At 46.0% G+C, this 26,047-nt stretch overlaps 3 protein-coding genes across 4 annotated transcripts; 2 read left to right on the top strand and 1 right to left on the bottom strand.

Moving 5' to 3' along the window:
• Nucleotides 1-549: 549 nt before the first annotated feature.
• Nucleotides 550-5,879, top strand: dclre1c (DNA cross-link repair 1C, PSO2 homolog (S. cerevisiae)). Its single transcript, XM_003972761.3, has 16 exons — nucleotides 550-814; nucleotides 935-986; nucleotides 1,097-1,181; nucleotides 1,294-1,353; nucleotides 1,478-1,533; nucleotides 1,674-1,775; nucleotides 1,967-2,039; nucleotides 2,115-2,255; nucleotides 2,338-2,439; nucleotides 2,571-2,707; nucleotides 2,824-2,878; nucleotides 2,972-3,060; nucleotides 3,282-3,373; nucleotides 3,866-3,952; nucleotides 4,058-4,763; nucleotides 5,475-5,879. The coding sequence occupies exons 1-16, from the start codon at nucleotides 706-708 to the stop codon at nucleotides 5,503-5,505; spliced, it is 1,977 nt and encodes a 658-aa protein (XP_003972810.3). The 5' UTR covers nucleotides 550-705; the 3' UTR covers nucleotides 5,506-5,879.
• Nucleotides 5,880-9,469: 3,590 nt separating this feature from the next.
• lamb1b (laminin, beta 1b) lies at nucleotides 9,470-22,695 on the top strand. Its single transcript, XM_003972760.3, has 33 exons — nucleotides 9,470-9,641; nucleotides 9,874-10,046; nucleotides 11,453-11,588; nucleotides 12,595-12,668; nucleotides 13,091-13,279; nucleotides 13,368-13,431; nucleotides 13,597-13,799; nucleotides 14,026-14,146; nucleotides 14,323-14,511; nucleotides 14,647-14,823; nucleotides 14,905-15,017; nucleotides 15,094-15,173; nucleotides 15,250-15,385; nucleotides 15,471-15,629; nucleotides 15,698-15,816; nucleotides 15,893-16,013; nucleotides 16,093-16,279; nucleotides 16,438-16,581; nucleotides 16,649-16,880; nucleotides 16,955-17,112; nucleotides 17,217-17,441; nucleotides 17,580-17,797; nucleotides 18,302-18,398; nucleotides 19,457-19,826; nucleotides 19,908-20,092; nucleotides 20,165-20,406; nucleotides 20,500-20,706; nucleotides 20,780-20,924; nucleotides 21,016-21,223; nucleotides 21,301-21,442; nucleotides 21,623-21,799; nucleotides 21,885-22,044; nucleotides 22,186-22,695. The coding sequence occupies exons 1-33, from the start codon at nucleotides 9,608-9,610 to the stop codon at nucleotides 22,320-22,322; spliced, it is 5,322 nt and encodes a 1,773-aa protein (XP_003972809.2). The 5' UTR covers nucleotides 9,470-9,607; the 3' UTR covers nucleotides 22,323-22,695.
• Nucleotides 22,696-22,848: 153 nt separating this feature from the next.
• On the bottom strand, nucleotides 22,849-25,747 carry eri1 (exoribonuclease 1). 2 transcript variants are annotated; one of them, XM_011613267.2, is made up of 8 exons: nucleotides 25,614-25,743; nucleotides 25,329-25,432; nucleotides 24,866-25,047; nucleotides 24,572-24,788; nucleotides 24,406-24,489; nucleotides 24,225-24,334; nucleotides 24,036-24,150; nucleotides 22,849-23,458 (listed from the first exon to the last, which is right to left on the bottom strand). In XM_011613267.2, exons 2-8 carry the CDS (start codon nucleotides 25,398-25,400, stop codon nucleotides 23,216-23,218), a joined length of 1,023 nt encoding a protein of 340 aa, XP_011611569.1. In that variant the 5' UTR covers nucleotides 25,401-25,432; nucleotides 25,614-25,743; the 3' UTR covers nucleotides 22,849-23,215. The 2 variants fall into 2 exon arrangements, with proteins under 2 accessions (XP_011611569.1, XP_003972753.1); XM_003972704.3 differs by having other exon boundaries at nucleotides 25,329-25,747.
• Between the last annotated feature and the right edge of the window lie 300 nt (nucleotides 25,748-26,047).

Here is a 26,047-nt window from a genome sequence, read left to right as displayed (position 1 = left end):
TTGCTATCACATGAGGAGAGTGTGACGGACTCCAGAGATTAAGTTTTAACTTTCATTTACAATCTAAACAAGTCATGAATGCTGCATTGTGTGGGGATTAAACCCCTTATATATATTATATCTCACGGACAAAAATATTATGTTATTAGCAAAATGCACTTTATTAAAACCCATTCATGGACGCTAAACCTCAGTAGGTCCAAATTTGATTTATGTTTAATCAGGGGAAAACATAATAAGTGATCTAAAAGACTGATAATTGCACATTAGATATTCACATGCAAATATGCACTGAAAAAATAAATAAAAACTACACAATACACCTGGAGCATCTTCTGCTTTTTTCTACAAATTTTACGTACACAAAAGAAAGTTTGCCTTGTTTGTGACGTAAGATGAGAAAATAGGAGAAAAAATGTCCATCTCTGTTCATCTGTCCATCAGAATTTACTTTACACAAGTTTACCAAATTAATGTTCCGAACATGATTTGTTTCTAAAATATATCTACATTCAGACGGCAGGTGGCGATAGCGCGATTTAAACGGAAATGTACCATTGTAAAATCCAACGAAGAAGAAACTAAGTTCCCCTAAAATTGGTGGGCGGGACAAATAAACATCTTCAGTGTCACTAAATGATCATCTTCTCCCCTCTAAATGTGACGTTTAATTGAGTCAAGACAACTCCGAACACCACTATAAAGATGAGTTCATTTGCAGGTCGAATGAAAGAATATCCCACAATTTCTTTGGATCGATTTGACCGGGAGAACTTACATGCCCGGGCATATTTCCTTTCCCACTGTCACAAAGGTAAGCCCTGAATAATATAGCTAGCACAATCACCCACATCGTGCTAATGTTTCGGATTTTCTCATTTACCAGCAGTCGTCATATTTCAACCATTGTTCTTTTTCTGCTGTCGATTCTTAGACCACATGAAAGGACTGAAAGGACCAGCACTGAAGAGAAAACTGCAGTTCAGGTGTTCACTTCCCACTCCTCCTTCAGCTGTTATTTTTTATTAGTTGATTCGCTGCGATGGTTGATACAGTTAAAGTTATGGTGTTATATTGCGGTTCCTCTGGATTTCAGTCGGACTGTCAGGCTGTACTGCTCTTTTGTGACCAAAGAACTGCTGCTGAGTAGCCCCAGGTATGCCTTCTGGGAGGAATACACTGTAAGTCCCATCTGCTGCTGCAGGCAGTACTGTATTTGTAAAGAATTATACAAGTGGTCAAAGTGCATGGAATGAGTCCTCGGTTGTTCACGTCCATGCTGATCTGTCTTAGGTTCCGTTAGAGTTGGAGAGCCCAACACAGATTTCTCTGGTTGAGGAGACAACTGGAGAGGTAAGTAATGTTTTTTGCATTGAGTTTACATACATCAGAAATTGTGGCTCAGATGTAATTAGCGCATTTGCATTTTCTTTTTTTTTTGGCAAATTTTAAGGATGTTACATTTTGTCTTTGACAGAAAGAAGATTTGGTGGTTACGCTACTTTCTGCTGGACATTGTCCCGGCTCTGTTATGCAAGTTACACCATTTCAGCATCACTCAGCAATTCATGGCTTTGTTTTAAAGTTCATCACCTTGTTTCCATCTCAGATCCCCATTATGTTTTAGCGTGACATAACATTTCTTTTGTCTAACTGGTGAGTGTGTCTCGTAGGTTCCTGTTTGAAGGTTCCCAGGGAACTGTGTTGTATACAGGAGACTTCAGGATTTCCGCTGGAGACATCTCCAGAATGGAACATCTGCACTCTGGCAGCAGGTCGGACCTTATGAACCTCTGTAACGGAATAGAAACTATGTAGAGCTGACAGTGAAGTGAAGCTTTAGGATTTTGTAGTTTCTATCTGCTGAAGATACATAAGTGTGTACATGAGAGCTCCGGTGAAGATAAGAACAGCAGCTGTTGTGGTTTATATGGCTGATGCTTTTGTTTGTGTGTTTCGTTTGCAGAGTGAAGGATATTCAGAGCATTTACCTGGATTCAACTTTCTATGACCCCAGGTTTTATCGCATCCCTACTCGGGTAGGTTTTTGTGAGTAACCAACACGGAGAATGACGCACCTGGAATCCAGAATTCATCTGTATGTGTGTGAGCAGGAGACCTGTCTGAATGGCATCATGGAGCTCGTCGGTAACTGGATCAGCCAGAGTTCTTATCACGTTGTGTGGCTTAACTGTAAAGCAGCATATGGATATGAATACCTGTTCACCCACCTGGGCAAGAGGTTCAACACAGAGGTACCACATGCACAAACCCACACACTTGATTTGTAACATGCATCTAATCCTAAACAAGTTGCCTATTTTTGTTTATATTCAGATCCATGTTAACAATCTGACCATGTTTAAGAAGATGCCTGATATCCTGAGCTACTTGACGACCAATCGCAGGACACAGATTCACGCCTGTCGACACCCTAGGGTGGATTTGTTGTTCTTCAAATAACCAAATTTAGCATTTAATGTCGCAGTTCAGAGTTTGTGTCTCGTATCTTCACAACTGTGTGTATTTTTAAATTCAACCGATATCCCCTCTGATTTGCACGTGTTTAGAGTGAGGATTTCTTCCCAAGCAGCCGGCTGCCGTGTGGCTGCACCGCCGCTGACGGGACTCCTCTTCGTATCATCAGCATCAAACCATCCACCATATGGTTTGGAGAGAGAACAAAGAAAACCAATGTGATAATAAAGTAAGAGTAAGATTCAAATGCCTGAATGTGCTTCTGTTTTTAGCACAAAATCCACGAGGTATCTTATTAGGTTCGGTCTGTGAGACACAGATGCATGTTGTTTTTTTCCTTTCTAGAACCGGAGCAAGTTCCTTCAGAGCCTGCTTCAGTTTCCACTCCTCCTTCTCTGAGGTACCTGCATATTTTTATGGAAATCAATGAATTTCAAGCAAGGTTGTAACAAACATTTGCACAGAATCCCTCCTTTTTTTCCTCTGATCCCAGCTTAAAGATTTCCTCTCCTACCTCCAACCAGTCAACATCCATCCCAGTGTTATCCCCATCGGTCAGACGCTGGCCGAGGTCACAAATATGTGAGTCCTATTAAAGTTTTCCTCCTCCTACAAAACACTTCATGTCAATAATCAACAGCATAATGAGGTAAATAACAAATCAGCTGCCGAGAAGCCTTAAAAAAATAAAATAAAAAACCCCCACAGCATTTAAAATTAACAGTAAATTTAGATAACTAACACTTCCTCCTCTAAAATAAAATAAACATGATTTATTTATTGCTGTGTTTGTGTTTGAACAGGTTGAAGCCACTGTGCAGGAAACAGTCTGAAGTGTATAGATACAAACCCCTGGGAGTCCTTAAGCGCAGCGTGGCGACGCAACCTACATACGGTGAGGCAAACGCACACATTACCACAACAGGTGTCCTGCACGTACTTGTTTACAGGCCACCATATGGAATTGCACACAAAGTGTATCTCTAGTATTATGTCACCATTTAGAAATGTTATTCTCCCCTAAAACATTTCATACTTTTTGACAGATAAAAAAGACGTTAATGATTTAGGATTTCAACCAGCAGAGGGCGCTGACTCGGTGTCCAATTAATGATTGAGGTTATATTGAATTTGTGCGCAATCCAAAGCATGCTACGCTTATATCCCTCAAATTGTGCTTATGAGAAAAACAGAATAAGAAATGTCATCATTTATGATTAAGTTATCACAAGGAGATAAGTGTATTTTTTGCTGAACAACTTTAGCATTTTGAAAGAGAAGAAATACTGTACAGTCCAGTTCACAAAGAAAACTACCTTGGATAACTATGACCTGGATGATTGAGAATCTACAAAGACAACTTTAGCATTTGTTTGAACTGTTTCAGATTCCGATAGCGACAACGAGCTGTTCGACACAATGGACCTCGTTCCCGTGCGGAAGAAGATGGGTCTGATTCCAGAGCTTGAAAGAGGTAAAATGACCTTTTAACATTCCTATTATCGTTATTGACGCTGTTATTATTGTTGATATTATTATTATTATTATAAGTTGCTCATCTGGCTCTTCTGTTTGTTAGTTGGAGATAAAGTTCAAAATCCTGCGGAAACAGCGCCCCCTGTGCCTGAGAAACCGCCATTACCACCGACCGACACAGATCCGCAGCCTCTCACCTGCAACTACTTGGACTGCACCGAGTCCAACGATGATGAGGAGGATGAAGAGGAGGAAAATGGGGCAAAGGGGGACATAACAGAAGAACACGATAAGAGTAAAGAATCCAAAAAAACTACACTTGATGAAAACCGTTCAACTGATCCGAAATGGGAGGATTTCTTTACCACCGAGACACTTCCTGACAGCCAGAGTAGCCTCACCAGCCGGTCCTGTTCTGTCCCGAGCCCCTCCCTCTCTAGGGCGACCGGATCACAAACTCCTGAACTGTTTAGTGATGGAGAAGAGGAGGAATCCGCCGTCAACGAGGACAACTTTAGTCTGACTCTGTCCGCCTCTCTGTCAAACCATTCCTCCCAGAACCAGGAGTCCGAGTTAGCCGACACCTTGGTTCTACAACACGAGAATTCTGGATCAGAATGCGGAAACCCAAGGAACAATGACAACAATGTCCAGACTGAGCAGGAGGCCCAGTCGGAGTCTCAGGCATCATCAGACTTCGACATTCCCTCCACACCTGAGTCCAAGAAGCCCCGACCTGACGAGCTGCTGCCGCTGTACAGGAAGCTGGCGGCTGCAGGCGAAATGTTCCGCAGTGAGACGAGTTCACGGTGAGGACAAAGTCACCGTTCACGTGGAAACACCTTAGTGAAAGAAGAACTAAAAGGTGGTGATGCGCTCTGGGAGCGGTTACTCTAAATATAAAAATCACTACCTTAAATCAGTGTTGCTGGAATGTTTGGCCATCTGTTTAGCCAGTCTGTTTATCTTCACTGACATATTTGATGAACATGCATCAGGGCCTGCAGCCTTTGAGGCGCCAGATGTTGCCTGGCTTTGACTTTGAAAATGTCCGTCTGACCTACTGTTGCCTCACCTTAACTCGTCGTAGAAGTCCTTCCTTGCTTTCCATTTGATGTTCCCGTTTCAGTGACACCTTCGACCACTGGCGTTGAGTTCATTTCAAACTAGGATTTTTGGCACCGGTATTCCTTCCGAGGTGATTATTAGCCTGTCAACTGGGCAAAAACGGATAAATAAAAGCGACTCGATTTGATTTCAGCGGTGTATCTAGGGTGTTTTCAGTTCTTTAATAGGACGGTGCAATGGAGAAAGATGTTGGCTGCATTGATGCAAACTACGATTCATTGTAGGAATTGTTCACCGAGTATCGCCGGATTTGTACAAACGTCCTGACTGACATTCATCTGGAAGTTTAGTGGCCCTGGACAAGGAGCCCAATCATGTCTCTGCTGTTGTAGGTTTAGGGGTGTTCGTTGTAGCACTACTTTCTAAAGCAGCTGAACCCCCCCCCCCCCCAGGCTGAGCGACGTGGGATCCATCAGTTGGTGAGAGCAGGAGATGGTCGCAACATAAAGTAAAACAGAGCTGAGCTCGTGAAAGTCCGACCAGTGGTTCCACCAGGTCCTGCCCATCCCATTGAGACTCATTGACCTCCTGACATCCACAAGGCGAAGCCAAAGGACATATGGAGGGTCCTTTACGCTCCACTCCTTCAGCGGCACTTAATCCAATAGCGCCCCTAGTGGCAAAGGGAGGGAAATAATTACAATTGCAGAAAGACTCTTTTTGCCTGTATGGTGAATAAATGCTCAGGCCCAGTGAGCTGGTCTCTATTTCTGGATTTTCACCTATTGACACTATTCTGTTATGACTGTTTGCTTTTCTACTGCCTGTAGAAAAAGACTAAATGTACCTGTCAAATACCACTGGCTTCATCTATGGTCTTATTTTTGTTTGGTGTATTGGAAGGCTAATAGATCAGACAATGAGTTACATTTTCTGTGAAGATAACCTGGATGTAGTAAAATGTGACAAATAAGATTCATTTCATAAATTTAATCAGCTTGTCTGAAGACATTTATGGAAATATTGTTGAAATTATCACAGTAAGGTAGATAATGAAATTGCAGAGGGGAAAAGGATGTCTCACTCACTCACAGGCAAAAACATGCACAGACCTGGATCTTCATTCAATTAAAATCCCCCTTTCCCCCACAGCGGTCTCCTGAGGGACAGCGAGTCTCTGTCAGTCTCTGCGGAGCACAGTTTCATTAATTACCAACACAGAAAATACTGATTTAAATGGTCCTCTTGCAGCTTCAGTGTATGACCGTATGGATTAGTTGTATACAGCATTCAATTGCAAGCACACACACAATGATCAACAGAATTTTTAGTCTTCTTTCTCATGCTCTAATGACCTAGGAGATTCAACAGGAAATTGAAGCTCTGTGTGTGTGTCTGTGAGTGTGTTCTGTTGTAATCGGATACTAATTTGGGGATTTCACTTGAAAGAAAGCCACGTTTCCTCAAATTTCCAGGTGAAGTCAGTTAGCTTGGAATGATTGGAAGCAACAATTCTAATTACACGTCACAGGAATGGCGACACCGTGATCTGCTGTGCATGCATCGTGCGTGTGTGTTGTTACCTCTAAGCGATCCGATCGGCACTTGAGGAATGTTGCTCAGGTCTGTTGGAAAGCCGACATACACACCTCCGTAGTTCCTATATGAAGAGGTGGATGTTGGAGGAGATCAGCTCACATCAACAGAGATACATGGGAAATGTAGGCAACAGGCTGAGCACGCTGAAAAAGAAATCTTAATTAAATGACTCACTTCCATTTGTCATCTTCTGGTCCCGAGTCCTCTGATCTGTCACACACAAACACACACACACACGCCTCATTGAAGTCAGCTGTTTGACATTAAAAGGACAAAGCAGGCAGCACACACACAGAGATATGAGTGCAAAACCAGAAGATGTGGGACCGGTGCTATATTTAAAATAACTTACACCTTTGATGAGGTTTCAGCTGGACCTGAGGTCACAAACAGAGATAAATAAACCAATTAACTTCACAGCAGGAAATTTGCTCGGAGCCTTCTGATTGGCTGTTATCAAAGCACATGCTGGCGTGTTTACAGAAATCTCCGACAACGAAGCCACGGGATCTGCTATCATGTTTCTAATATTTTTTCCATCATCCAGGGACAGTGTTAAACTGGGCTCAAGTTACTTTAAAGATGGAAAAACAGTCAGTTCTCTCTGTGGTTGATTTTTTATGGCCAGTAGCCACGGTGGCTAATATTAGCCAACTTTCCCTTTGCAATCCAAACCACTAAATGTCCCTTTCCACAAAAGATGGTCCTCTTGGAGTCAACCGTGACCGAACAAGTAACACAAACAGGTTTCCAACACATGCTGCACGATCCACAGATCTAAACTAGATTTTGAGGCAATTCTGAAGTTAACATCACATAAAGATGCCCAACAGAACTGATATTTTCATGACTATTTTTGATGGATAAATGAAAAAAAAGGCAACTTTAAGAGCACAGGTTCACTGAAAAATCAAAAAGAAATTGCATTGTATAAAGACGTCTAACAAAACAATCATTTTCATGCACAAAAGTCCTCTCAGCCTTTCTCACCTGCAGCGCTGCTGCTGTCTTTGCTGCTGGCAGCCGGCGAAGAATGTCCACATCCCATCTCTCGTCTGACTCTGCAGCACCTCAGAGGAAGGAGACAGAAGAACAAAGCAAGAATAAACAAAGCAGGGGAAAATCCGAAATAAACAAAGCAAAAAAACGTCCCGACGTGACGCCCGCTGTTCCTCAGAACACGGGGGAGGATTGTAGTGACGCAAAGAGGGAGAGAAACAGAAGAAGAGAAGGAGGAGAGAGAAAAAGTGCGCACACCTCTGCTGTTGAGGGAGCGCGTGTGTGCGTGCGCGCACTGCATGAAGGGAAGCAGATCAAAGGGAGAGAGAATCACTTTAATTGGCGCGGTTTGAAAGCTAAAGGAAAAGGAGCCGATTGGGAGGGGTCGGAGGTGTCAGAATTCATTCAAAGGTGCAGAAAACTCCGAACCGAACATTCGGCTCCCCGGTTCGAGGGTCCAACCAGACCCGTTACATTAAATGAAGCATCTTTTAGACGACGGGTGTCATCCCGACCTGACCACAACTCACAACCGGCTCAAATCTGGGTGAGATACCATATCCTACCCTTCTGGTTCTTTAAAACGGGTACTTGTAAGAGTATTTCCGAAGGTAACTAAGCCACTAGTTGGCTATAGCGCTGCGTCACCAGGCAGCTCCTCAAATCCAATGAGAGCACCCCATGAGCAACAGAACCGGACAGAAAATTCAGCAATAAACTTTTAGCTCCCTTTTAGATCACGTGATCATCGGATGAAAATAAATTACTTTTTAAAAGAAAATTAGCTGCTGATCATGCAGGCCATCCAAACGTGCACATACTGTCAGATCAAGCTCCACATAAATATTCATTACATATTTAGAATGATAGAATATAGGTTATTTTAGGTCGTTTTGAAAGAGGTAAATGAACCTTCGTGAAGCTTTTGTCGGCTTTCTTTAAAAAAAAAAAAAGTGCTTCGTGTCTCTTCCTCCTGCTTCAGCTGTGCTGAAATTTAAATGACTCATTCCACTTCCACCTTTGTGTGCACTCGGTTGCACAGTTAGAAGAAATGGCTTTCATATAAGTGATTGCTTGATTGTTCTCTTTCCTGGCTGCATGCTGAGGTTAATTTATCTGACATCATTTCCACCAGCCATTGCACAATTAATATTAGCTATAAGAGAAACCTTGAGCTGGGTTTTAAAGAACAAATGAAAACTTTTCTGAGCCATTCTTTGGAAAGGTAACTGTGTGGTAGCTCTGACAGGAAGCATATTAGTAGGAAGACTTCTTTTTAAAAGTATATTCACCAGCTATTATTATTATTATTATTATTATTATTATTATTATTAGTAGTAGTAGTAGTAGTAGTAGTAGTAGTAGTAGTAGTAGTAGTACAATTAGTATTATTAGTATTGTAGTAGTCAATGTTGTTGTAGTTCTTGTTTAGGACACAGGGGGCGGTGTTGCTGCATGTACCTCGATTAATCATTAGAAATTGTTTATATTGAGGAAAATATGAAAAGATTTAATATTTACTGGCAAGGATTTGGGAATGATTTACATTCAGAATGCACGATGTGACGCTTACAAACCGATTCAGCTGGCACGTCTTCCATTTTGTTTTTGATAAACGGATTTGCCCAGTTAAATAGGACAAACCAAAGAAAAAGTTAAACGTTAATATTTTCATTGCGCATTGCTACTTTATTTCTATTTCTAACCCCAGTTACAAAATAAATTAGAGAGTTTATATGTGACTTCTAATCGAAAAGGCGTGATTTCATGCAAACCCGTGTGTTGGAGTCACGGCATGCGCGTTCACGCTGAGGGGGCCAGAGCTTCTGTGGGAATCAGTCAAAAGTCCAACCCTACTGACATCGTCCCCACGCTAGACTGCGCACTTCTGCCAAAATCTCCTCCTGTCTCGCTCCTTAACGCGCACCCACAACCCGGATCATTATCATCGACGCGCAGACGCGACGCCAATGTTCCAAGGTTGGACATGTCGCCCGTAATCCTCGTTCTGACAATTTTGGGTGAGTTCTATCTGTTGCGTTTGTGCGTGAATCTGCTGTTAATGTAATCCAGACGCGAATGGTTCCCTCCCTGCGCTCTCCGCGATGGTGGCGCATGGGGGGAACGCGGGGGTCGCGGCAGGAAATTATGACAGATCCGCATCTAAAGTTTGCAATTTTATTCTGATTAAAGAGGATTGGAGTGTTTACTTGACATTCCGATCCAGAATCCCGACTGTGCTCCTCTCTGCAGCCCTGTGCTGTTCCGTGCGGGCGCTGCTGCCGGAGCTGGCAAATGTGTGCACGGAGGGCAGCTGCTACCCCGCCACAGGTGACCTGCTGATCGGCCGGGCGCACCGGCTGGTCGCCTCCTCCACCTGCGGCCTGAGGCGCCCGGAACACTTCTGCATCGTCGGGCACCTGGAGGTGAGAGAAGGGTTCCGCCACAGCTGCGCGTGTTCATCTCCTCCAACTAACGTTTTAAACTCCAAACATTACTATTCAAACAATACAATTTGACTTTAAATTGCGTCTAACGGTCTCTGCGGTTCCGTTTTCTGTGCTGATGGTTAAATCCAATCAAGAAAACTTCCACTAAAAGTTTTACAACAGAAAACTCTGTGTTGGTTCTTCAAAACGTCTGAATTCTGAGGAGAATTTGGGGCTGATAATAAGAGACTGTTATTAGCACTGCTGACTGTGTACTTGACACTTTTATGGCTGTAATTTACTTCTTAGGATTCCCGTCTCATCCTCCATATTACACCCATTCCTAATTATGTGTATTCTGATATAATTTTGACAGAGACTGGCAGTAAAATAGATCCTGTTAACATCAAGGAAAGACACAATCATCCGTTATTTGACATTCCAACTTGAAAAATGGTTCTGCTGCTTGTCGTGGGAGTTCAGACATTCCTCTTTACAATAAAAGCGCTGTTTCCTGCACAATGTCTTCTCTGGAAGGGGGGGGGGGGGGTGATATAGGGATTTTTGGAAATATTCTAACGACCCCTGCCGCCTCCCACCATTTGGCGAGGAGGCGGCGTGAATGCCGTCCTTGTGGGAGCTTTCGTGAGCTTCCTGAGGATGAGTGTGAGCTGCCCCAGATGTTGAAGAGGGGAGGGCGAAGAGACCGCTAAGGCGAAGGACTCGGTCAGTTTCAGCATATTTGGCAGGGACACCATGAAATTGAGAAACTTGTGTTTTTGTTTTTTTTCACACCGTAATACCAAGAGATTGAATGTGTGTGTGCCAAAGCATCTGCTGTGCAGACAAAGCCCTGCTGACAAGTACGGTCCAGGCTCGTCATGTAGAGGAGGAGCTCTCTGTGACCTAATGAGCATCATTGCATCACAATAATTGAATGTTTTGGTTATTTAATCATTTAGTCAGGAGGGTCAAAGGTCAAATCCCTGCAGCCGAAACAATTTCATTTGTCGAAGACCTTGTCGGCACCTCCCCATCCTTCACGTGATGGTTTTGGACTGAACTGATTCTGTTAGCTTGTTCGCCGGGGCCTCAGCGGCGCGGCGTGACGGTTTCCGCCTTTTCCCAACAGCTGACACGTGGTTTTAACAAGAACGCCCCGAAGGAGCTTCTCCTCTCACATGAGAGACGAGTTTAGATAAAGAAATGCAGCTCAGATGTGGAGGACAAGAGCACGAGGAGCTCAAAAAGAACCCGAATCACCCTATTATGATTTATTCTCCTCCATAACAGTGTAAACAGATCATTTAACAGATGTATTTGATAATGTTACAGCTAGCTTTGTTTATTTATGTCTATAATAGGCAAAATGTGCCTTTTAACTGTCCCTGTCTCTGTTTCAGGAGGAGACAAAATGCTTTATGTGCGACTCCCGGGACATGTATGAGGAAGACAGCAACCCCAACAGCCACACGATCGAAAATGTGGTCACCACATTCGGCCCCAACCGCTTCAAAACCTGGTGGCAGTCGGAGAACGGTGAGTCGGGGAACATTCCAACCACCACAATTTTTTTTTATCTTTTTTGAGCAGAATGACAGAGTCGGGACAGAGAGCGTCGTGTGAGCGGCCCTGCCGCTGCGTTCTCATGGGAATGAGAGCCCAGTAATGACTAGACAGGAGATCACAGGGCCTGGCACTGCAGCCAATCACAGCAGGGCGGGGGGGCGTGGCCTACAGGTGTGCAGATGAGAACAGGTGTGCGCAGGGGCAGATGTGTCACCACTGGAACACGCTCAGGCCTTCAAAGCATTGGGAGTGGAAGTGTGTAATGAGACAACGTAGATTTGAGCGATTCTCCTCCACGTCCTTCTGCAAACAAGCCCCGCCCTCTTTTCCTCCCCAACATACATTCTGCACACACACATCAGATGCGGCGTTCCCTCTGAGCGGTGGGAAACTGTCAGAGGCGTGAGTCATGGAGGGCGAAGCAGCCAGCAGCGCAGATGGCCCTGAAACAGCAGGAAGCTGCAGACAGACAATGGCGTTCTGTGGGACTTCCTAATTCCCCCCGTGGTGCTGCTCCAGTTCCAGTTTGGCTCTTGAAGCCAGTTCCAGTCTTCAGGGCTGATAGCTGCACTAGATATTTGCACGGGTGCCAAATTTAAAAGCTAAAAGAAAACACTCAACTTACATTGTTGATCTAAAAGATTTCTAGATTCACAGTTAGCATGCTAACTTGCTAGTATAGTCTTGTCATAGCTGTTTGTGGGTTTAGACATTTATAAAATAAGATTTGAATTCCCTCCAAGTTTGTCCTGTTCTACCAACTTGTGGGATGAGCCGGCCGCCTGTTGCATTAGCTCACTGTTTCAATGCTTAAAGTGCAGCACAGTCCAGAGCACGAGAGAACATGCTAGCAGAAACGCAGAGAAAATGTGTAAATATTTAAACGAATGTCTGCAGTTTTTAATAAAATGTTTTTTTTTTGCAGAACAGTTGCAGAGAAGATTTAATTGTTTAATTTCATGGTTTCATGCCGCAGGTGTGGAGAACGTGACCATCCAGCTGGACCTGGAAGCCGAGTTTCATTTCACACATCTTATCATGACCTTCAAGGTGCGCGGACCCTCACACACGCACACACATAAAATCAGGCGCGTATTTTATACAAATACTCCCGTACGGATGGCATGGAGATAAAACACAGCACAGAGGAATGAGGAATGTGGAAAATGGTTCTGGTGTCTGGAGAACAGTGGTAGGAGAAGATGGATGGAGAGGAGGATGAAGCCATTAAATCATTTGCCCAACTCCTGCTATTCATTCTACCCTTAACAGACAGTCAGAACCTCAGATACACCTGTGTCCCTTCTCATTCGGAGACAAGTAATTTTCCCACCAAGTAATTACTGATTGTCGGATGCTTATTAGCAGAAAGGGTAGGGGGGGGGGGGGGGGGGGGGGGTGTCCACCCTGTGTAGAATTCACCTCTAAAATGAAGTTGAATCAAATTTTAGCTCCTCGTTCTCGCCTGACAGACTTTTCGGCCCGCTGCCATGTTGATCGAGCGCTCCATGGACCGCGGGGCCACGTGGCAGATTTACCGCTACTTCGCCAGCAACTGTGAGGCGTCCTTCCCCGGCGTGTCCACGGGGCCGCTGGCCAAAGTCGACGACATCATCTGCGACCCCCGTTACTCGGACATCGAGCCGTCCACAGAGGGGGAGGTCAGGCTTTTGTCTCGACGCTGAGTCGTGTATAATGTCCAATATTACAGAATCTGGATGTTGTGATGAGCTCACTTTTCTTTTTTAGGTGATATTTCGGGTGCTGGACCCTGCGTTCGAGATTGAAGACCCTTACAGCCTGAGAATACAGAGTAAACTCTCACACACACACACACACACACACACACACACACACACACACACACACGTGAAGTATGCAGTGAATGTCGTAAGTTTGTGAGGAAACATCCACCATGTCTTTGAAGGCCAGGAAAATGAACTTGTGTGTGTGTGTGTGTGTGTGTGTGTGTCTGCAGACATGCTGAAGATCACAAACCTCCGGGTAAACTTCACGAAGCTCAACACGCTGGGCGACAACCTACTCGATTTCCGTGACGAGGTGACGGCGAAATACTACTACTCCCTCTACGACATGGTCGTCCGTGGCAACTGCTTCTGCTATGGCCACGCTTCCGAGTGCCAGCCCATCCACGAACCTCCGCCTGGAAAAGAGGGCATGGTACACACACACACACACACACACACACACACACACACATCTACATGAAAGAAAGTTCATGCTACAAATGTTGAGTGTTTATGGTTGATTTTATTTATAAATGGCCCCCAACCACTTCAACTGTGACGGGCAACTTGGGAAATTTTCATTTCTTTTCTCATTAATGTGTTTTAAATACCACTACCCACACTATTAATAATAAAACTAGACTATCATGAATGTCTAGGTCCATGGGCATTGTGTCTGTAAACACAATACCGACGGTGTAAACTGCGAACGCTGCCAGGACTTCTACAACGATCTGCCATGGAAACCAGCAGTGGGGCGAAGCACACACACCTGCAAAAGTAAGAACACACTTACTTTTTAGGGAGGTGTTAATCTGACTATCTTTTAGCTCATAAAATGTTCTTTTATGTAAGACTACATGAGAAGCTACTGACCACCTTTAATCCATTATTTCATATCTTGAATTGTGTTGTTGACGTTAGTAATTCTCAACACTAAAATGCTTTTTTCTCAGAGTGTGAGTGTAACCAACACACCACGGAGTGCCACTTTGACATGGCTGTGTACATGACGACTGGCAACGTGAGCGGAGGCGTGTGCGATGACTGTAAACACAACACGGTTGGACGACAGTGCGAGCAGTGCGCCCCCTTCTACTATCAGCACCCCAACCGAGACCTGAGGGACCCCAATGTGTGCGAGCGTGAGTGGGCACTAATGATCGGAACCTTTCCAAAACTTTTTGTCTGGCACAGATTTGAGATTTTTAGCTAGCGGACTCAGTTTTAGTGAAACTATTGCCTTTAAATGCAGTTATCCTTCCTTTTAATATCCCTAGCGTGCAACTGTGACCCCAGCGGGTCCCTGCAGGGTGGACTGTGCGACGCGCGGACAGACGTGGTGGCCGGGCTCCTTTCAGGCCAGTGTCGGTGCAAAGCTAACGTGGAGGGAGAGCGTTGCGACAACTGCAGACAAGGTTACTTTGGATTGGGACGCGGGCCGGACGGCTGCCTGCGTAAGGACCCTTTTTCCATATCTTTCACTGTTTTAACCACTGTGGGAAGAATGAATGAATGAGTGTGTGCTTTTTTTGCAGCATGTACATGTAACCCACTGGGCACGTTGCCTCGAGGGAACCCCTGTGACTCACACACAGGAAGCTGCTTCTGCAAGCGCCTCGTTGAGGGATACGCCTGCGACCAGTGTGTGGTGAGGATCCAGAATCAAACGGGCGCCTCATCTGGACAACAAAAACACAAACGTCCAGCTGCTTCTTTTCCTGTAGGCGGAGCACTGGGGCCTGTCCAATGACATGGACGGCTGCAGGCCATGTGACTGCGACCACGGCGGCGCTCTGAACAATAAGTGAGCCGGAGCGGCACATTTAATGAGAAGAATTTTGATTGTGTCGTATCTAAGACAAAAACGTCCACCTCCGCAGCTGTGACCCTCAGTCGGGGCAGTGCGTATGCCGGGAGCACATGTTCGGACGACGCTGCGACCAGGTGGAGTCCGGTTTCTACTTCATCGCTCTGGATCATTACACCTACGAGGCCGAGGACGCCAAGCACGGACCTGTGAGCGCCACTGATGCACCGTCGCCTCAGTTTCCTGTTCGCTTCCATGTTCTGCATCCATCTGTGTTTATGTCCCCTCTCTTAGGGGGTTAAGCTGGTCCACAGACCTTATCCTCTGGATCGCAGGCCTACCTGGACCGGTATGGGGTTCGTCAACATGCCCGAGGGAACTTACTTGGAGTTCACCGTCGACAACATCCCAGAGTCGATGGACTACGACATCCTTGTTCGCTATGAACCTCAGGTAACAAAGGAACGTTTACATGCAGGGTTCGGGTCTCCCGGTATCTGAACCTGACGGATGCGTTTCAGTTGCCAGACCAGTGGGAGGAAGTGAGCATCCAAGTTCAGCGTCCTGGCGAGTCGGGTCACTGCAGGAACTCCATCCAGAGCGGAGACCAGCAGTCCATCTCGCTGCCGCCGGGGTCCAGGTGAAACACGAGGGTGGCGCGCCTGCTCTTGCCAGCTCGGCGCACACGCTCACCGCTGTGTCGCCTATTTTTTCAGGCACGTGCTGCTGTTGAATCCCGTGTGCTTCGAGGAAGGTCTGAGCTACACGGTCCGCCTCAGCCTACCGCTCTACTCCTCCGTCAGATACATCCAGAACCCGTACACGCTCATCGATTCGGTTCGGCCCGGTTGACTTTAATGCCTTCACCGTTGACACCTGACTCATCTTTGATGGCCTCTCCTCCTCCTCTTTACAGTTGGTGCTGATACCCCGGCTAAGAGAGATGGACATGTTCGACGGGGTGGAGGGCGAGGGGGCGTGGGACACCTTCCAGCGCTACCGGTGTCTGGAAAGCAGCCACAGCATCATCAAAAGCCCCATAACGGAGATCTGTAACAGCTACATCTTCAGCGTCTCGGCTCTGCTTCACAAAGGAGCCATGGGTGTGTAAGACAAGAGCAGAGAAGAGCGTTAAATATTTCAATTCTGGCTTTTTCATTTTTCATTTGAAAATTTAATCCAGATTGCTTTTAATTTTAGCCATAAGTAGATACATCAGCAGACTAACACTTCCCCTATCCTTCTAAATAAAATTTCCCAGCATGCCAGTGTGACCCTCAGGGCTCGCTAAGTGCATTGTGTGAGACCAGCGGCGGCCAGTGTCAGTGCCGACCCAACATCAGGGGCAGGAACTGCGACAGTTGCGCCCCGGCCACTTACCAGTTCAGCCCCTCCGGCTGCAGAGGTAAAGAGTCGCGCGTAAACAGATGCAGATTGGTCTGGAAGCCTAATGATTCCTGTCGCATCCCCAGCGTGCGAGTGCGACCCCCGGGGGTCAGTGAGCTCCTTCTGCCTCGAGACGACGGGCCAGTGCACGTGCGTTCCGGGGGCTACGGGCCGCCAGTGTTCGCACTGCCTGCCGGGTCACTGGGGCTTCCCCCAGTGCCGACCATGTCACTGTAATGGCCACAGCGACTACTGCCACCCCCAGACTGGACAGTGTCAGAGCTGCAGAGATTTCACCACCGGACACCACTGCGAGAGGTAGTCGGAGCGTGACCCAGTGCCCCCGGCTCGCCATTTCGAGCTTCTAAACTCACCTTGGGTATGACTTCCAGGTGTCTAGATGGTTACCACGGTGATCCAGAGTTGGGGTCAGGTGATCACTGCCGCCCCTGCATGTGTCCCGACGGCCCGCAAAGTGGACGTCACTTCTCCGACAGCTGTTATGTCTTGGCTCAGCGGCTGGTGTGTGTGTGCAGTCCCGGCTACAGAGGTACAAACACACACTCGTTAATGGGTTCTCGTTAACAGCCCAAAATGTCGTCACCTCTAATTGCCCCCACCTGCTGTGACTTCCTGTTTCCTGTGTACCTACAGGCCCCAGGTGCGACCAGTGCGCTCCGGGTCACTTCGGGAACCCTCTGGTGCCCGGGGGCCGCTGCGTGCCCTGCCAGTGCAACGACAACATCGACATGCACGATCCCCAGTCATGTGATGCCCAGACGGGTGCCTGTATCAGGTGCCTGTACCACACCGAGGGCTATGCGTGCCAGCACTGCAAAGCGGGTTACTACGGGAACGCTGTCACTCAAAGCTGTAGGAGTAAGTATGTTTAACAGGGTATTTCCCAGTTATGAGTGGGTTGTTTTCTTAGTTCCAAATGAAAGAAATAAAGCATTTGTCTTATTAACCTTGCGTATGTCCCTCTGGTGCACGTTGCTGCTCTTCCCCCTCTCGCAGAGTGCATGTGTGACTCCGTTGGCACGCTCCCCCGGGCCTGTTCGTCCCCCGAAGAATGTGAATGCAACCAGCACAGCGGCCAGTGTCCCTGCAAATCAAATGTGATCGGGCAGAACTGCGACCGCTGCGCTCCGGACACCTGGAACATCACCAGCGGGACGGGCTGCCAGAAGTGCAACTGCGACCCCGTCCACTCTTTTGGATCCTCCTGCAACGAGGCGAGTCTGGCACATGGTGAAAGCCAAAACCAGCAGCTGCTCCAGTTAGCTCTTGCGCCACATGACGTATGACAGAGCTCAGGCCCAGAATTTTGTCTCTCAGCAAATGATCCACTGCCAGATTTCCTTCCGCAATGTGGGAACTAGCCGGGGTTTATTCCAGCAGGAACTCCACTGAGGAAAAAGCTGCTACAGTCAGTCATTGTAACCCATCATGGGTGTGTAGCTATTGAATAAATGGGCTCCAGCTGTGTGCCAGTTGTTTCAGGTCCAAACAAATCAGCAGGTGAACACAAGAAGAACAGAGTTGTGCGCCCACATTCAGCCGCGCAACATGGCTGTTCATCACAGGAAGGAAGTCTTGGAATACACCCTGGAATAACAGAGAAAACATTTGAGGGGGTCGTGTCGCCACGCTAGAAATATTTATTGTGTCCCGAAAAACATGAATCATTCTGCTTGAGAGAAGAAGCTGGTCTCACTCCTCCTCCTCTTCCTGTCTAGGTCACCGGACAGTGCTCGTGCAAACCCGGCTTCGGTGGCAGGACATGTCGGGAATGCAGGGAGCTGTTCTGGGGAGATCCAGAGGTCAAATGTCATGGTAAAAAGCAAGCTTTCATGAGTCAGTGTTTACTCACACAAATATTAAACAGTGCATTTTTTAAAAAAAAAGTCATAAAAACAGAAGCTCAGGCCTTTAAATATTTAGTATTTTACCAAACTTTTGGAATAATATCACCCCTTTCTATTGTAAATAAATGAATAATATTCTGAAATAGGATTCCACAATAATATTTCATAGGAATACGGAGCAGGTAGTGGTCACTTTGGTCTTTATTCTGTCTTCAATAACATTCGCCCGGAACTGGAGCTGCATTCCAGTGTGGAAACTGTTTGACTGGTAAAAAAAACAAAACAGCCAAGTTGAGGCCACAGCGAGGCCTTTAAATCATCTCCTCGGTGTGTTTACAGAACTGTGGATCTGTTCACCAAATAAGGCTGGAAGCGCACGTTGAGGGGTTTCAAAATGTCCCGGTCACCCCTGAGCGTATTTAATCGAAATGCTTTCCTTTCAACTGCGAACGGGAAAGGTTTGATTGCAGTCAAACATCTGCTGAGTGGATCCGTGTGCACTCATGTGCAGCTCACAGTAGCTTGGGAAAAAGGAAGGTGAAGGGAAAGGAAAAAAAAGCGAAGGGAATGACCTCGCCCTCCTGGCTCATGAGAAGCAGATGTTCTCCAGAACTCCCAGGAATCCTATTTGTACCAACACCCAGAGGAATTATTCCATATGTATTCCTCACAGCGGCCAGACCAGCTGGGCCCTCTAATCTCTGATGATTCATGGGAAAAACTGGCTGCACAACTGGAAGCTGTGGGAGTAAAGCCTGTGTGGCGATGAAGATAAGACCTCTTCATCATTCCGCACTTTACTGTAGCAAAAAGCCACTTTGGCTTCCTAAACTGTGTTGTGTTTTTTTGGGGGGGGGAGCATTTGGCCCTTCGAGGTCACGCCACGTTTATTTACCAGGCTGAGCTCATATTTCCTGTTTAGACTCTCCACAAATCAAAATGCTCAAAATTCAAAATGCAGGAACAATGTGTGTGCCTCTGCGGAGAAGTTCTCGGGTTTTCATAATGTCTCTCTCATGTTCCCAGCTTGCGATTGCGACCCACGTGGAATCTCCAGCGAGGAGTGCCATCGCGCCACCGGCCAGTGCACGTGTGTGGAGGCGGCGTCTGGCCCACGCTGTGACCAGTGTGCCAGGGGCTACCAGGGCCAGTTCCCCGCCTGTGAACCCTGCCACCAGTGCTTCGCTGTCTGGGATGTGGTTGTCGGGGAGCTGACCAATCAGACGCGGCGCCTGGAGGTGCAGATAGCCGAGCTCCAAAGCAGCGGCGTGACCGCTCCCTATAAAGAGTTGATCAGCAGCCTCGAGAAAAACGCCAAGGCTGTCAGAGACATTGTTGAGAGCAACCCTGCCTCGGCGAAGCTGGAGGAGATAAAAGAGCTGATGCATCAGATTACGTACGTACCCCAACAGCTCCGCAACAGTGTCGGCCATCCGTGCGTGCGCTCATCAATCTGTTACTATTGTTGCATCTTCAGAGGCGTGATGTCCTTCCTGACCGGAGAGCTGAACACGACAGAAGAGACCTTGCTGCTCCTCCATGGTGACGCCAACGCCACCGAAGTAAACCTGGACTCGCTGACGGAGGGCATCATCCAGCTTGAACTGAGCATCAAAGACCTGAGAGAGCAGGTTTACAACGTCAAGAACGCCAACATTCAGGGTGAGAACCCGCGTTCTTGTGTTGGGGAGACAAACACGTCATCAGCGTGTTTATTCAGGTGCATATTTTCAGGGGCCTTGGACACGATTTCAACCGCACACGCGCAGTCAACGATGGCGGAGAGCCTCGTTAACGCTTCCACCAGTAATCCAGGAAGCACCGTGAATCAGTCGGCCGCGTCACGCCAGGCCACGGAGGAAAAAATGAGCAGCAGCAGCAAAGAGTTCGATCGCAAGCACCAGAGAAACGTGAAGAAGCTGGACAAACTGTCAGAAGAGCTGGATCAGTTCGACTTGACGGCTCTCAGCGAACAGGTGAGAAAGGCTCGGCGTGCTAAAACCCCTAAACACGGCCGATGGACGTCCCTCGAACTTCAACTAAATCGAGCAAATATTCTGTCTCGGTAGACATGCGGTGGCGCAGCTGAAGGTGATAGCTGCTCTGGCTCCCATTGTGGTGGTTTAGGTTGTACCGGTGAAGATGGAGGACCTCGGTGCGGAGGAGAGGGATGCAAAGGCTTTGTGACAGCGTCGAAAACCGCTCTAAAATCAGCCAAAGACCTGGACCAGGACATCCTAGCAGCAATGCAGGAGGTGGACAAGCTTTCCTCGATGGTAAGTAAACAAAAAAACTCAAGGTCAAATCAAGGAGGAGGTGAATGTTGAACTTTCCTTCTTTGTGGTGAAGGTGTGGGAGGCCAAGAAACGTGCGAATGAGGCTAAAGCTAACGCCATGGAGGTGCTGATCAAATCCAACCGCAGCAAAGAGAGAGTGGAACAGAGCAACGAGCAACTGCGAGACCTCATCAAAGAGATCCGAGACCTGCTCACAAGTGAGATAGCAGAGTAAAATTAAACATTATGGTGCCTCAAAACTATGTGATGTGAAAGTGACTGAGGGATGCTCTGACTGTGACCATCCAGATGAAAGAGCGAACGTCTCAGTGATTGAGGCCGTCGCTAACGAGGTGTTGGCCCTTGAGATGCCCACATCAGTGGAAAAGCTGAACGAGCTAACCAAGGAGATCAAGGAGAAGGTCAACGCTCTGACCAGCGTGGACACGATCCTCAGCCAGAGCGCCGAAGACGTCTCGGCTGCTGAGGTGCTGCTGAAAGAGGCCATGGCTGCCAGGTAACGCGTGTTCGTTAGTTATAGCTATTATTAAGTCTTTTGTGTTCTAAAACACTTTGTATTTTCTATCTCCTCAGTGAGCAGGCGTCAACCTTAAACGAGACAATAGAGGCGGCGCAGGCGGCGCTGGACGAGAGTGAACGGGCTCAGAACGTTGCCATGGACGCCATCCAATTGGCCCAGAATAACACCAAGACCACACTGGACCTGCTGGTCTCTGTGAGTCTGGAAAACATCTAAAAAGCTCATTTATGCTGTTATTTATGTACAAAACTAGACTTCATTATGGCAAACACTGCCCCCCTATGGGTTCTCGTGATACTGCAACTTTTTGCTGTATATTTTTCAAACTCACTCCAAACAGTCCTGATATTTGAAGTTTGACGTTTGCATCTGCAGGTGGAGTCAGAGACGGCCACGTCAGAGTTGAAGCTCAGTAACACCACAGGACGTCTGCTCCTGCTGGAGAGGGAGGTGGGCCTGTTAAGACAGAACAGCCTGGAGGTGAACCGGCTGGAAGAGACGGCCAAAGTGATCAGCGAGCAAGCCAAAGTGAACGCAGAGGAGGCCCAGAAGGTCCCCACCAAAACTCGCACACATCCACAGCAGTATTACAGATAGGAATTTGTGGAGACATAGTGTTACGCCTGATTATATGCAGGAGTTTGACGTGGAGCTGAAGAACAAGTTGGAGGAGGTGGAGGATCTAGTGGAGGACAAAGGGGATATGGTGCTGCAGGGGACGAGGAGAGCAGATAAACTTCAGCAGGAGGCCAAAGAGCTGCTCGCCCAGATCCGCGAGAAGCTGCAAAGACTCGAAGGTGTCCGGTTTACTCTATTTTACACATCCGTGTCGTACTGCACTGAACCACCAGGGGGCGGTCCAGACATTTTGGTCTGAAGATTTCAAAGATTCAAAAATGTCCGGTAAATCAACTTGCTGTCACTTCCCGTTTCTCCAGAATTGGAGAAGGCCTATGAGTCGAATCAGCAAATCATGGAGAAGAAGGCGGAGGAGCTGGTGGAGCTGGAGAAGGCGGCTCGTCAGATCCTGGAGGAGATCGGCTACAAAGTGACGCTGTACAGCACTTGTCTGTGACCCAGCGGCGCTCTGGCAGGGATCTTTATGGTGCCAAATGCTTTTGAAGTGAAATTGAATGATTATTGGCAGATTCTATGATTGGCACACATGTAAACTGGCACCTAAGACCCATTTTAACCATTCCAGTAGGTTTTCAGATACAACTGAGCTATAAAAGATGTTACAATCTGTATTTAAGAGTCAACAATTTAGAAGAACTTGTATAAAATAAATGACTATCAGACAATAAGCCATATTTGATAAAAGATGAATATTAAAGTTTTTATGTTAGTTAATGAAACATTCAGGTTTCTTTAGTTATCAGCCTAAGGTAATTTGAATATAATTATGATGTAACTCACCCCATCACGTGAATAAAGATGTAAAACTAGTTCTTCTGCCAGATGATTCAGAATGTTGCATGTTAGCTTCCCAATCTGTGCAGTTAATAAGGGATTCACTAAAAACTAAAGAGGCAACAACACCTGGAAGATCGCAGTACAGAGTAATTCCAATGATTCACTTCAGGCTAAAAGACACAGAATTTTTGGTCATGAAGAGAATAACACCTTTATTATCCTTTATGTAAATTTGTCTTATGAAAAGTGGTAATCGTCATTGTGTAATAGCTCAGTCTCTCAAGTTTTCTGTCATCTTAACAGAAAAAAAAAAAAATCACACATTATGATACAACTGAAAGGCATTCAAAAGGCTGATTAGCAGCTCAATAAGGGGTGGTCAGTGTCAAGAGAGTACTCGTTCTAAAACAAGAAATGATGTCCGTGCTCGAAACCACGGAGGTCCGAATCTAGCGTGAATGAAAATAAAACTCCAGCTTTAACGGCAGCTGTAAAAGTGCTTCCTTTCCCACACGTGCGTGGTGCAGAGTTCCTGTCCGAGGGTCAGCGAGTCTACTCTCTGCTGCGGGGGCTGTGTGGCGCCGGAGCTCCTTCTACAGGAGCCGAGCTGGGAACAGACAAGAGCTGGCCGGCGTGCATGCGCTCGTTGACGCGGAGCTGGCATCCGTCCTGCAGCATCCGGACAGCTATCCTGGCAATGTTGCGCGAATCATCCAGGCCACAGTGAGGACGACCGCTGTACGTCAGACCCAACTTCTCCAGCATGGTGCTCAGCTTGGTCTGTGTTCGGGACACCTGGGGAGAAGAAAATACAGCTATTTGGAAGAACTTCACTCTTTAATTAATAGTTTACAGCAACATTATTGGCCGATCAGTTATATAGCTGTGGCACTCAAATATGTAGATGGAAACTCAGATTTCAAAAAGGAAGATTTTCTTTTTCCTCATCCTCGATTAAGTAACCTAAAGGTGAGTCAAAGGTGCATCTTTTAATTCAATCTTAAAGTGACTGTTTTATCACTTAGTTGCTCAACAGCTATATAAAATCCAATATACAGGTTTTCAAATTTGTGATTTGATGCCGTTTTGAATTTAAAAATAAAAAATTTATGCTTAAATGACAGCCTATTTGAATTGAACAGCACAATTTGCAATAGTGGGTGTGAGGTTTTGATTTTTATTGTCTAGCCATCATGCTGTCAGATTAAATTGATCTATGATACAATATACAAAACTATGTTTACTTCCTATAAAAAAGCCATGCAGATATTAAACAATAAAAACTAAAAATCTTAGGTTAGTAGGATGGATCAAAGAAGTTAAAAAATAGCCCCAAAATGTTTTCTCTCATAAAGACTATTGAACTCTGAACCTTGTAGAAGTTTCTGTAAGATTTCCTTATGTTTATCCACTTCTTTGCAAACTGAGGATATCTGATCCGGCTGATCTGACACTGGATGTTGAGGAACTTGCTCATATCCCAGGATCTGAAAACAAAACAACGCTTAGATTTTACGAAACCAACGCAGACAGGCACGTATATCAACGGGTTCGAACGTACCCATCAGTCAGAATGGCGTATTTATACTTTGTTCCGAGTTCCCTCTCCTGGAGCCAAGCTACAACTCGCTCAAGAACAGCTGGAAACGAATCTGCCTCATCGACCATCTTCTGCTCAACACAACAACAACTGTTGTGACAACTTTAAAGATAACAATCTGAATAACCAGGGCTTAACCTACCTGTGTGATTCCTGTCAACTTCACGCAGAAGTCTGAAAGCTGTGGGTTCAACTCTGGTTTTACGTATTCCTGAAACGAGTCCACCTGCCGGATAAATGAGGAAAAACATTTATAAACGGCAGTGCGCGGTGGAGGAAGGCCACAAATCTTCAAAAACTTCACTTACAATTTCTAGAGTGTGCGTGTTGATAAGAACCATGGGGAATTCAATGATTTCGTGGTGGAAGTCTGAAGGATTGTCCACCTCACATGTCGCTTCAAAGTCCACCACGCAGATGTAATCGTAGTAGGTGTCAGTGAAGCCTCCTTCAGCTGCAGTTTGCATCAACTTCTGCCTCTTATAATGACTCTTCAGTCTCTTCTTCATGACATTCTTTACACCTCTTTAAAGCAAAGAGGACAGTTTATGAATTGTTTTGTCCCATGCACAAAGCGTGTAGATTCTTTTTGCATTATTTACCTCGTGTCAAGCTGCAGCTCTGCCAACTTCTTCTGCAGCTCGTTTTGGGACATGCGGTTGATGTGTCCATTAGTCACAGCGATCTCTTTGTACACGGGATGGCTAAAATCCCTGTTGGGCTGACATGTGGAAACCTGAGGGGCAGAATCTTCTGCAGAGTAAACCTTTAGGCAAGGCTTTTCCTAAAATGACAGCAAAATAGCCATTAAAGTAGTTGGAGATGTAGTTGATTTGTAGACAGAAGATTAAGTTGGAAATAAGTGGTGCAGGGGAATCATGGTAAAACGGTAATAGACAGCACACATCACATAATATTGTTTATATGATAAATTACACATGTACCTTAATATTTAACCATTAACAGTACAATTTCAGATCCCGATATGGAAATATTGATTATTATGTCCTTGCCTGTGAACAAATGTCGCAAACAACAAGAAGCTAGCTTGCCGCTCACACCAACCTTGTCTTCTTTTATGTTTGCCATCTTCACACTGACGTTTTTGGCATGAATGTTCTCCTTATGCTCGTCCATTTAAAGAGGGCGTCAATCCAAACGTTTGTTTACTTTTAGAAAAACAACACATTAAATAATCTAAGTTTCGTCGTTATAAAACAACATAAAACACTAGGCAGCTACATAGGTACCCAGGAAACCCTCCCGCCTGACTTCTTGATCGGGCCTTTTACAAAATGACGATCCGTTCTCAATTATTTTCCTCAAATAACAATTTAAAAAACGACGTACGTCTTATATCGAGAAAAAAAATCCGTCAAAAACAAATAGTCGCCTGAAAGCAGCCGCTCATTGTGTATTGCATGAGCAAACTTTTATTGAGCTAGACAGCGACGACAACTTCCGCTTTGCGCCAAAACAACCGGATACTCGCTGCCGCCATCGTGTGGTGTGGATGACGCATAATCGTAAATACTGGCTGCACAAGCGTTCTTCATGACAAACTGCTTATTAATAATAGTACCAAAATAAAATTCCCAAAAAGGGATGGTAAAGGACAGGATTTAGAAAAGAGGAAATATTATGACACTTACTGTAAGACTCAAATCTGGTCTGTTATTCTGGTTAACAGAATCTGGGATTAGTATTGGTCAAACTGGAATGACAAATCATTGGATTTTAATGTTTCATTTACAATTCCCATTGTTGGGCAGGAGATTTAAAGC

Source organism: Takifugu rubripes, chromosome 18, assembly GCF_901000725.2.
Source record: "Takifugu rubripes chromosome 18, fTakRub1.2, whole genome shotgun sequence".
Taxonomy (NCBI): Eukaryota; Metazoa; Chordata; class Actinopteri; order Tetraodontiformes; family Tetraodontidae; genus Takifugu; species Takifugu rubripes.
This window is presented reverse-complemented; position numbering and strand designations above follow the sequence as displayed.